General features: G+C 46.8%; 1 protein-coding gene across 16 annotated transcripts in view; it reads right to left on the bottom strand.

Annotated features, from left to right (window-relative positions):
• Positions 1-12,287, bottom strand: part of Txnrd2 (thioredoxin reductase 2) — a 124,822-nt gene that overhangs the window by 84,909 nt on the left and 27,626 nt on the right. For all 16 annotated transcript variants that reach the window (XR_001505104.2, XR_001505105.2, XR_001505103.2 and 13 more), the window contains exons 9-11: positions 8,244-8,263; positions 7,382-7,473; positions 6,738-6,912 (exon numbers count right to left, since the gene is read on the bottom strand). Coding sequence is in view for 13 of the 16 variants with exons in the window: in XM_048785156.1 (XP_048641113.1) it covers positions 6,738-6,912; positions 7,382-7,473; positions 8,244-8,263 (287 nt within the window). In the remaining 3 variants the exon portion in view is untranslated. The remainder of the gene's footprint in view (positions 1-6,737; positions 6,913-7,381; positions 7,474-8,243; positions 8,264-12,287) is intronic.

A 12,287-nucleotide genomic window follows, 5' to 3' on the forward strand; every position in this document is an offset into this window, starting at 1 on the left:
CTCTCAGGATGGTTTCTTCTTTTTTTGGGGGGGTGGGTTCCAGGGATTGAACCCAGGGGCACTTAACCACTGAGTCATATCCCCAGCCCTTTTCTTATTTTGAGACAGGGTCTTGGTAAGTTGCTCAAAGCTTGCTAAATTGCTGAAGCTGGTTTTGAATCTGTGATCCTCCTGCCTCAGCCTCTGGAGTTGCTGGGATTACAGATATGTGCCACTGCACCTTATTCTTGAATATGTACCTTCACTGGGGAGGAAGGGTGGCTCAGAGGTTCCTCTTATAATGTTTTAATTTTCACTTCTTTGATGATTAATAAATTAAGTACTTTCTGGCCACATGTTTATCAACTATAGTTTCTCTTTGGTGAACTGCCAATTCCTGCCTTTTCTCATTCACTGGTAGACATCTCCGTTGATTTTCGTGATTAGAGCTTCTTATGTAAATGACGCATAATGCTCTGTCACATTTTCTGCAAATGATGAGGGCATTAACATTCCAGGTATAAATGGACATTCTCACTTCCTCCTCTGAGTAAACATGTGGATGGGTCTTTGATGGGGGATATTCAATATGCCCTGTACTAAAAACTTCTGGCCACTGGATCTGCCTCCTTTCCCAGGTCCAGCCATGTGACTTGCCAATAGGACAGCCCTTTCCCTCAGACCAGGGACCCTAAGGTAGGCAGGATTTGGCCCCTGAGACCCTCAGCGCAATGGGGCAGGACCAGATCTCTTCCAATCATACTGGGAATCCCACCAGCTGCTGTTGCTGGCCCAGGGGTACCCAGCCACCATGCCTGCCAGTCAGCCCTTCTCCAAGGCAAAGCCAAAGAGGGCTGTAGGCCAAAACCCACCCAGAAGGCGGACATCGTTCATCACTACCTGCTCTGCTGGACACAGAGAAACATAGACAGTAGGCCACATGCAGCAACATGAGTTTCTCTTATCCACAATGGAAAAAAGCATACCCTCCAATTTCATGCCTGCCTGGAACATATGTTCCCACTAAGGAAGAACAAGCCTAGTAATGAAGTGAGATTTAAGTGTCAGCCAGAGTAGGCAGGATGGATGAGGGGCTATGATAGAGATGAACATAGCTTGGGCATAAAGGACACAGCCAGAAGCTCCATGCTAGGAGGTGCAAGGGTCAATAGGGTAGAGCTAGCTATGGCTGCCCTGCAAGGCAGGCAGAGCTTCACATAGGCTTGAGTCCTCCAGTACCAGCCTAGTTCAAGAGCCAGGGCTTTCATTTGCCCACCCCAGAGTGGCACTGGAACCAGGCATAGAGAAGGTTCATATCTGTGGAGTCTAGAGTCAGATCCTTGAGAGGCTCTGATCTCCTTCTCCTACTCCTTTTGTGTATGTGTGTATGTGTGTATGTGTGAGCTGGAGCTAGAACCCAGAGCTTTGAGCATGCTAAGCATGAACTCTACCACTGAGCTATACCCTCAGCCCTCTTCTTCCTCCTTCCTCTTCCTTCTTCCTTTCCCTCCTCTTCCTCTTCTTTTTCTAGAATGGCTCCTTCTCAATGATTCCCAGGCACCCACCCACAGCTGTGACACCCCAGGGGCAGATCCCTGGTGGGTTTGGCCTGGGGAGGTATAAGGTTCTTTGGACTAGTATATCCATGCTCTGTGGCATCTATCAGCTCCTCCCCAGTGTCTGAGCTCCTAGCCATGGCCTTCAGGAGGTACCAGACCCTGATCCACCTCTTCCCTTTCACAGGGCTCAGAATATTTCCATCATAAATTCCCAGACTTGGGGAATTCAGTTTTGTTTAGCCTTTGATCTCCTCTCTTGCTGCCTGGCATTCTACAGGGGGAGGAGCACTCTGCAGGGACTCGCATGGACTGTGTCTATGATGGCGGGGCCACTGTGTAAATACAAGAAAGCAGTCCTGGGTGGAGAAGACCCAGGCTATAGCCCCTCTGGGCCAATGTGTACCCTTCTTGGACACTGAGGGATCCTCATCATGGTCTCCCCAGCTTCCTTGGTCATGGGTCAAGTGCACATGCTATGTGGGGTGAAGTATCTGTACATGGGGCAGCTCCTGTGGCAGCCTTCACACAGTGGTCAGGTAAGAGTGGAGAAGCCAAGCTCCAATGCCCAAGAGCCAGGCAGGGCTTTCTGGCTGCCCTCACACCATTTCTGAGAATCAGAAGTGGGTCTATGACACTAAGTTGTCTAAGACAAAGGCTGAAAAAGGGCCTCAGTGGCTGCAGGTGAGAATCAGGCTGATTCTTCCCCTAGGTCTCATCTGCCACTTTTTTTTTTTTTTTGTAGTTATAGATGGACAGAATGCTTTATTTTATTTATTATTTTTTTATGTGGTGCTAAGGATCAAACCTAGCTTCTTATACATGCTAGACAAGCGCTCTGCCACTGAGCTACGGCCCTAGCCCTCACCTGCCACTCTTGAGAAGTTCTCCAGGCAGGCCCCACTGCCCTCCCAGGCATGAAGGATAGCAGAAACAAAGGCCATCCAGGCTGCAGACCCCACAGATGCAACAAGGTCCCTCTGTTACATGCTGGCTCTTCCACTACAGCAGGACTCCTTGGCAGAGATGGACTTACCAGAGTCTTCATCATCTTTCTAAAAAAGGGACAAAGAATCATCCAGAGGGACCTGGGATGTTGAAAGGCACACAACAATCTCAGGTCTGGGTTTTCCCAAGACTGAACTCCAGAATCATTCTTTCCCTTCTTTAATACCCAAAGTTCAACTAGAGCTTAGACATGTCTACACTGTGAAGGCATCTGCTGCGATGCCCATCCTGGTCCCTCTCCCCAGACAGCTGTGAATTCAGGCCACAACTGGTTAACTTGACGGGCGAATTCGAGCCCGCAGCAGCCTGTGCACAGGCTGACTGTCTTCACTCAGCGCTGTAATCGGCACATCTGCAGACAGGAAATCCTCCTCGCTGAAGTTCCCAGTCTATTATCTGAGACACCTGGTGTGGGCGGGTGATTCACAGACAAACAATGAGGGGGCCCCCTGCACAGCAATTAACTGCTTTAACTGCTAATGTGTTTAATCCACCACGTGGAGATCAAGGCTGTGCCGAGGAAGAGGCTGAGTCCTCTTCGGCTTCCAGACTTGTAGCACCCACTTCGTGATGCCAACATTCATTGTCCTCAAGGGCTGCAGGACACAAGCCACTGGGCAGGTCCACAGCAGCATCTGGGCCCCTTTTATATGTGTTCTTGGAGGCAAAAAGGGCATCCTTCCCTTTTCTGTTTTTTAAACACCCACCAAAGCCCAGCTTATTTGGACACAATACTTACTGCTCAGGACTAGAAGCACCATCCAAGGAGATGCTAGTGGTGCCAGATATGCAGCCCCCCAAGGCATTTTACTTTAACCTTCTGGAACGGATCATCCTTTATTACAAGTAGAAATAATTCTTGTTTAAAGGCTTATCAGTGCAAACCAGAGAAAAGATTACCAGTTGTTAAACTGGGAAGTGGCTCCTGAATGTTTACAAAACCTGGCTCAGAGGGAGCAGCAAAGTCAGCACATGCCTGTACCACCCCCCTCCTCCCCAGAAGGCGTGCCAGAAACTGCTGCCGCCACTGCCACAGCCCTGGGGAAGCAAGGTCAAAGGCCAAGGGCTGTGAAAAGCTTCCATCCCCAGCATCAATCACACCAGGCAGACTGTCTGGGGGATGCTCTTTTTGAAAATACAAAAAATAGAATAGTGGGGGAGGGTGTGTGTATGTACCATGGCAACTCTGCCCGGCAGGGGCCTTACTTTTTTCCTGCCAGGGACCTCCTTGAAGTTGGGAGGACCGGGGATTTTCCAAAGGCAAGGTCCTTGGCTCTCTAGAGCCACTGCCATCCAACAGCATCTGGCTGCATGGCCCACCCCTCCATTCAAAGGTGAGATAAGGGTTCTGTGTGCCAATGGTAGGAGTACAGAAGACAAAGGGGAAGGTTGGGGAGTGAGTAGGAAACAAGAAACTAGCTATCTCACTGATTAGAATGAAGTTTAACACTTTTGGCTCCAAAAGGTACACCTAATCTTTGTGGTGGTCATTATACTGAATTTACTTAAATTTTACTTCTACAATTTGACCAAAAACATTTCCTTTGGTAACTGGTCAACTTTGGGTCAAGAAGTACTGAATTCATTCCAGGGCATTTCAGATCCCTCCTTATACAATCTGCTCTTGTGTTCACTATGTACAAGTGGAAGGTCTGTCTCCTTCATTTTTTTTTTGTTGTTGTTGTTTAGATTTCCATGTATTCTAAACAATTCAGGAGAAACTTTTTTTTTTCCCCCAGAAGCAGCCAGGCTGCTTCGGGACCCCCATCTTAGCGGATGCTGGGACCCTGGTTAAATAAATCAGCCTTAACAAGCACTGATGGAACAGCCTCTTGGGCTACTTGGTAAACACCAGTTTCATGAGGCTTCTGAGAGTGACCTGAGTTCTAAGCCCTCTGGCTCACATCAGGGGGACACAGACAAGGCTCAGCACAGTGACTCCAGAGAACCAGAAATAATGGGAGAAAGCAACAACCTGACAATTCTGTCAATGTACAAGTTGACAGGACAGTTAGGAAAACCAGAAGCCAAACTATAAGGTGCTCATATTGAGGTGGGTAGGGATGTCCTCATAGAGAAAACAGCATGCATTCTATGACTCTGATCAACAAGAACCTGCAGCCCTGACCAGGTACAGTGGCACACACCTATAATCTAGTTACTCAGGAGGCTAAGGCAGGAGGATTGCAAGTTTGAGGCCAGTCTGAGTAATTTAGCAAGCCCATGTCTCAAAATAAAAAGGGCTTAGTGGTAAAGTATCCCTGGGCTCAATTTCCATTTAGAGGGTGAGGTGGGGGGACAGCCTGCTGTCCTCCTCCAGGGAGCCCATTCACAGTAGCTGTGGTACCCTAATCCCAGCATGAATATGACTAAAATGGCATCTGAGCTTTCTGCTCCCCCCACTAGGTTCTGGGCAGTCCCTCCACAGTCACCCTCACCCAGGCTCTGGGCAGGAATCTCCTCTGGCTGCATCCATACTCTTCACCCTTTTCCCTAGGTGCACAGCCAGGGAGGCTATGTGTTTAGCAAGGTCAGCAATGAGCTACTTATATACAGTCACATCTGTTCAACCTTCATCCTCATGAAAAACTAGACCCATCACTCACAGGGAGTAGGTGGCCAGGCCACGCCTGCTGGAAAGACCTCCCCAGCCATGCCTCTGCCCAATCACTGGATGCTGCCTTTGGAAACCTGCACACCAAGACTTCTGGAAAGTCCAGTGAGATCCTGATCCTAGCATGTGATGATTTATAGGACCCAAAGCTGCCCAATGGAAGCATAAGAAGACATGAAAAGCCCAGTTAGAGCTGGAAAAAAAAATCTGTTTTTTTTTTTTTTTTTTCAGTACTGGGGGTCAAACCCAGGGCCTCCCACATACTAGACAAATGTTCTGCCTAGCTACATTTGCAGCCCCTGTATCATTGTTATATGTTATAAACAACTATAAACAAAAGTAGACAGCCATGTTCATAGCAACACTACTCATAAGAATCCAAAGGTAGAAGCAACCCAAGTGTCTCTCAGGAAACGAATAGATAAACAAAATTGTTCAACCTTAAAAAAGAAGGAAAAGCCAGGCGCAGTGACACACACCTGTAATCCCAGTGACTCAGGAGGCTGAGGCAGGAGGATTGTGAGTCCAAAGCCAGCCTCAGCAAAAAGCAAGGTGCTAAGCAACTCAGTGAGACCCTGTCTCTAAATAAAATACAAAATAGGGCTGGGGATGTGGCTTAGTGGTCGAGTGCCCCTGAGTTCAATTCCCGGTACCCTCCCCCCAACAAAGGGAATTCTGTCACATGCTACAACATGGATAAACCTTGAAGACATTATGCTAAGTGAAACAGGCCAGGCACAAAAAGACACATGCTGTATGTTCCCGCCTATGTGAGAAACCTAGAGTCATCAAATTCATAGAAACAGAAAGGAGAATGGTGGTTGCCAAGGGATTAGAGGGATGGAAGAATGAGGAATTATTGTTTAATGAGGTTGGAGTTTCAGTTTTAAGATAATGAAAAAGTTCTGGATATGGATGGTAGTGATGGTTGCACAACAATGTGAATGTATTCAATGTTGTTATATCAGACATTTAATGGTTAAAGCTGTGAATAAGGTTGGGCATATAGCTGAGGGGTGAAATGCTTACCTAGCAGTGCTTGCCTAGATTCAATCCTCATCACCACACACATAAAGAAAGGTAAATTTTAAGTTATCATGTTATAGTTTGAAACTGAAATAAAAACCATCTATTTTGTGAAAGGGAAAAAAAAAGGCTTAAGCCTCATAGGAAGTATATAGGATTTATATACTGAAACTTTAATGAACATTCTATCAGAGGACATGGAAGCTAGAGGACTCATTATCTTTACTAAATGATTATAATTGGCTGAGAACAGCTGGGTCTCTTTTTTGATTTGTGTTTCTAGAACATGACAGGGTAGAAGAAAAAAGACAGAGGCACATTGTGCCCGGGATGGCCAGAAATGGATAATGTATCTACAGGCTTTTACAATGAAAGGCCCATGAGGGGCACCAGGCAGCAGCCAACCTTCCTTGGAACAAATAGAATGGTTCCAACATTGGAAAACAAAGGGATAGAATGGTAAAGATTTCTGTTCCAAAGGACAAGGTTCTGTTAGTTTCCATGGACCTCAGGGCAACCAGAGACAGCATGTGTGTGGCTCAACATCCCCTTACCTATGGCCCACAGGACAGTGTCAAAGATGCCTGTGTCCTTCTTGCCAGAGGTGCGGTCCTCCCAGGTAACCTGGAGTTGGCCATCTGGAAGCTTCTTGATGCAGGTGGGGATGCAACCCCTCAGGAATTGGGTGCCGTGAGACTCCATGTGCTCCATGACCAAAGAAGACATTTGCTGTGAAGCATAAGAAGACATTCCATGAAGACTATGTGGCAGCGAGATGCAGACCCCAAAAGGGTTCAGCAAGGAAGGACCAAGGAGTTGAAGGTCTCTGAGGTGGGGATAGTGCTTCTGTGATATATGCCCACCACTTACTAATGGGACATATGAAAAGAGTGACCCAAACTGATGGTCCCTGAAGCTGGACTTGGTGTGCCCACAAATGTCCCCTCAGCCTGGTAAGAAGAATGTATGTGCAGCTGTGTGTACACTCCATGCACCAAATCCTTCTTTTATGTTCTAGCACATGCATTTTTATATTTTCTGGAACAATTCCCTTGTTCAATTCAAGGACCTGTTTCTAAAGATACAGACTTTATTCCAAGTCCACAACTGTACCTGCCTAGGGGCAGGGAACAGAAGGGAATTCAGGCCCCGTGGGAGAGCACAATGGTAAGGCAGGAGCCAGAGCTACTTGTACTACCTGGTCAAAGCCCCGAAGGGGGATACTGCGCATCATGACAGTGGTGTCCAGTCCAATCCCAGTGAGGAAGCCAGCACACTCCAGTGCCACATCTGTGAGTACCAGGCTAAGAAATACTAAGAAATCATGACTCCAGAAAACAGGAGGCAAGACTCCAGGCTCCTGCTCAAGCAGCCCACACCCCCACATATCCATTGCCAGCCCCAGTCTCAAGTGCATGGACTAGGGGGTAAGGGCTTTGCCAGCTGGAACTTTAAGCCCTTCCAATACACCCAAGGACTAAGTTGGCCTGTGCCTCTACAAGTTATCTGTCTTGGCTTTGGAGTTTAATCTCAGCCTCTAGGGATAGGCCTGCATTTGCGGGTGGGGTGGGGGGTGTCTATAGAGGTGGAGAGCTGCTGGCCAAGCACAGGGAAGAAGAATATCATGGGTGGAAGATACAAAGCTGCTATCTTTGACCTGTATTTTCAGCTATAAAGTTCCAAAGCGATCATCTGACCCTGGGCTCCCTCTGGGGTTCCTGTCTTGACCCTCTCTGGTTTAACTGCTCCTTCTGAAGGAATGAGGCCAGAGCAGGGCTATTCTCAAGGGAGGAATGCTTGGTGCCTCACAGCCATGTCCAGATGCCCCAGCTGGCTCAACTGGCTCAGTGTGTGGCTCAGGAAGTCTCCAGGAAGCCCTAGCCCCAGAAGGTAAACTTCAAATTGTCCTTCTCTGAGGGCACAGACCTTACCCCTGAGAGGCTCAGTAAGCATCTAGTCTGAGGTAGCAAAATGACCACTGGGAAGAAGAGCCATCAGGAGAACTCAGGAGAATAAAAGTCCATGTCCCAAAGACAAAACTGCATACTAGCAAAGGATACAGCTGGCCCCAACCACCAACCTGTTAGAGAAATGGACAGAGAGAAAAAGCATGTGAGAACCTGTGTGGCCCACATGGGCACACAAGCAGTCATCCCAAGGGTGGGACAGAAGAGCCCTTTAGCCTTCATGCCAGGCGCTCAGCTAATGAATGCTGAGGCTGACTATTCAAATAGTTCATACTGAGGTACAAAGCCCACTTCCCAGAGGCTATGGCTGTGAAATACAATACAACAAACAGTGTTATTGAACCAGCAAATTGCCTGGTGGTGAAGGGTATGTGGTCAGTGACAAACAGCACCTGTCCTATGAAAGGCACTGGGCAGCACCAGCATTCTGTGGATGTGCTGAGAAACATCCCTCAGGAGAAGCACAGAGTTTTTCTTCTGCCCTAAAATGAGTTCTGTCTTGAGGCCTCTGGAGCCTCCTGGGGCCAGGGTGGAAGCAGGGACATGCTTTGCAGGCAGTAAGGGGACCAGACTGTGGGGAGTTCTTGGGGAAGCATATTCTGTGAACAGAATACTCTTAGAGCACAGAAGGCAAGGCTGGAAAGCCTATGTCGTCCTGTCCAGCCTACCATACCTGGGCCCAGAGCCAGGAGAGTCAGCTTTCCAGAGCCAAAGACAAAGGGTACCCAGGTTGCTGGGAGGCAGGACAGGATGCTGAGACTCACTGGAAATGTTTGCTCTAGTAGTTTAGATCCTCTCCTGTGGTCAACTTCACATTCCGTAGGTATGTGCACACACACATACTCACATACACATGCACACATACATACTGACACACAGGTGCACACAATCTCATGCAATTCACATGCACACATATACCTAACCTGCACAACATGTGAACATGCACACATGTGATAACTGGCATGTGCACATATGCATCACATAACACCCTTGTAAACATGCTTATATATGTGTACTTACTTACATGCACACATGTGTACAAAATCACATAGACATATGCACGCACATACTCAGGAGCAGGCTCAGAACCCAACAGAGAATGAGAATTCCCAGCCAGGGTGGCTACGCATGGGTGGGCTCGACAGATCACCTCTTCAGTCTTTGAACAAGAGGAGATGATGTAAGGATGGATAAGCCTAATGTCAGCATTAATCCTGGCAGGTACTAATGATATAATTCCATTTCAAAAAGCATGTATCCCTTGGAATACTTCTATAGGTGCCCTGCGGGAAGCATCTGGCAGGCAGCTTCTTCATAGGATCTGGGAACAGAACCACACTGACTGGCTGGGTACAAGGTGGTCCTGGCTTGTTACACATTCACACTTAGAGTATAAAGAAGGTAAGAGAAGACCCTGGAATTTTCACAGATCAGGAGAGCAGAAATGCATTCCAGGCCCCACACAGGGTCAGCAATGCCTAAGCAATAGACACAGGGGCACAAATGTACATCCATATGAATGTAGACTCACCCATAGGTGTAATACACATAACCAAAGTTACAAAACCTAACTCTTTCTGGATTTGATGTATATAGTGAAAGGTTACAAGCTGGTTCCCCCCCCCCCCGCTTTTTTTTTTTTACTGATACATTGTAGTTGTACATAGTGGTGAGATTTGTTGTTAAATATTCATACATGCACACAATATAACAATATAATCTGGCTAATATAATTCCCCAGTATTTCCCTGTTCCCTCCCTTACTTCTCCCCTCTGGTCTCTTTCCTCTGCTCTACTGATATCCATTTTTATGGGGCAGGAACTGGGGACTGAACTCAGGGGTACTCGGCCACTGAGCCACAACCCCGGCCCTATTTTGTATTTTATTTAGAGACAGGGTCTCACTGAGTTGCTTAGCACCTTGCTTTTGCTGGTTGCCTTTGAACTCTCGATCCTCCTGCCTCAGCCTCCTGAGCTGCTGAGATTACACGTGTGCACCACTGTGCCTAGCTACTGATCTCCTTTTGATTTTCATGAGTTCCCACCCTAACCTTTCTTTTCCTTTTTCCTCTCTAGCTTCCCATATGAGAGAAAATATGTGACCCTTGACTTTCTGAGTTTAGTGGTATGAGCCTTTCTTTAAGATATGAAATTATGCGTTACTTAAACTACAAACAAATCCAGTTACCATGGATATATTGGCATAAATCCATGACTGAAGTTAGGAAAGTGCAACAGTGCTCAACATGCAATGTTCTTTGTTCCCTGCTTCTAGCAGTGCCCATGCAATGGGACTCCTGCATTTTGCCAAGCCATGCAGCACTAGAGAAACAAAACAAATGTGGCCCCTATATTGGCCCCTATAGTGTCTTACTAACACTCCTTGGGGAGTGGGCCAGCTGCAATCTACAGTCTGCAGGACAATGGGTTGGGCCAATCTCTGGGCCCTCCTACCACACTGTTGAGCATAAAACAATGTGGTCTCCTGATTCTAGCAAAAATTTTTTCTGTTTCTGCAGTCCATGTGTGTTTCCTAGACCTTCTGCATAGGAAGCTAAATGGAGGAGACAGGTGGATGGGGAAACTGGATCCCCAGATCCTCCCTTGGAGTCCTCTCAGCACCCTGGGCCACCTACCTACTCCAACAGCCACAAGCAGTGGGGAGAAGTTACTACTTCATGAGTGCCCTCAGCTCTCAGGCTGCATGTCTAAATTGCCAACTGAAGGCAAATATAGGGGGAAGACAGATGTCAGTCAGACATACTCCTAAATGAGACTCCATGACCATACTTATGTGGCTGAAATCTCGCAATGAAAGCTTACTTCCTGCTTAAATGGAGAGTAACTTTGGGCCTCATGTCTTATGAGTAATGATTTGTTAGTATTGGTTTTTATTCCATCTCTTCCCCCAATAGATCAAATAATGAAAATGTTTATTCTTTGAAGAATGCAGAACATGAGAACTCAAGAGAATTCCCTTCACACCAACTAAAGTAAGAAAATTCTGGGGCAAAAATGGATATAGACAAAGAATTCTTCAGATCATGAGGAATAGAAAGTTCCACAAGAAGAGTAACTATGGATCAATTTCCACTGGCCACTGGAAAGGACTGGAGGACAGATGAAGACCAGGGGGCCAAGACTGCTACAGAGGTGGAGTTACCAGTCCAGGCCATGGCTACCCATGGTATGGTAGTGCTGGTAGAAGTCAAGGAACCAGATCAACAGACCTGAAGGCAGGAAGCTGGACACCGTGGACTTATCACTTTATTAAAAAGACCCTAGTGGGGTGGGGTTGTAGCTCACTGGCAGAGCACTTGCCTAGCATGTGTAAGGCACTGGGTTTGATTCTCAGCACCACATATAAATTAATAAAATAAAAGGTTCACTGACAACTAAAAAAATACTAAAAAAAAAAAAAAAGATCCTGGGGTATAGCTCAGTGGTAGAGCATGCACAAGGCCCTTGTTTCAACTCCCAGTACCACATAAACATGCCCAAAAAAAGGGGGGGAGGGGCTGGGATTGTGGCTCAGTGGTAGAGCGCTCACCTAGCATGTGCAGGACCTGGGTTTGATTCTCAGCACCACATAAAAATAAAGGCATTGTGTCCATATACACCTAAAAAAATAAATATTAAAAACAACAACAAGGGCTGGGGATGTGGCTCAAGCAGTAGCGCGCTCGCCTGGCATACATGCGGCCCAGGTTCGATCCTCAGCACCACAAACAATCAAAGATGTTGTGTCCGCCGAGAACTAAAAAATAAATATTAAAAAAAAAAAGAAAACTCTCTCTCTGTCACTCTCTCTTTAAAAAAAATTATTAAAAAAACAACAACAACAAAAAAACAAACCTAAAACCAGGGTGTCTGCCCACCCACACCAGAAGTTACCATCCTATACCCTGTGAACCTAGAATCTAATTTTCCATGTGTTTCAGGAGGCTCCATTCTCTGACTTCCAGTGCACCAGCGTTTTCCACAGAGAAATAACTGCTATGAGATTAGCTTAATCACAGGATAGGCTTTCTCATTCAAAATCAAAATAGTAGAGGAAGCAAAAATAAAAGCATTAACACAGGCCCACAAAAGCCCAGTTTTACAGAGCCCTCCATATGCCTCTTGAGCTTGAAGGTC

The sequence above is a fragment of the Marmota marmota genome, unplaced genomic scaffold, assembly GCF_001458135.2.
Source record: "Marmota marmota marmota unplaced genomic scaffold, marMar, whole genome shotgun sequence".
Taxonomy (NCBI): Eukaryota; Metazoa; Chordata; class Mammalia; order Rodentia; family Sciuridae; genus Marmota; species Marmota marmota.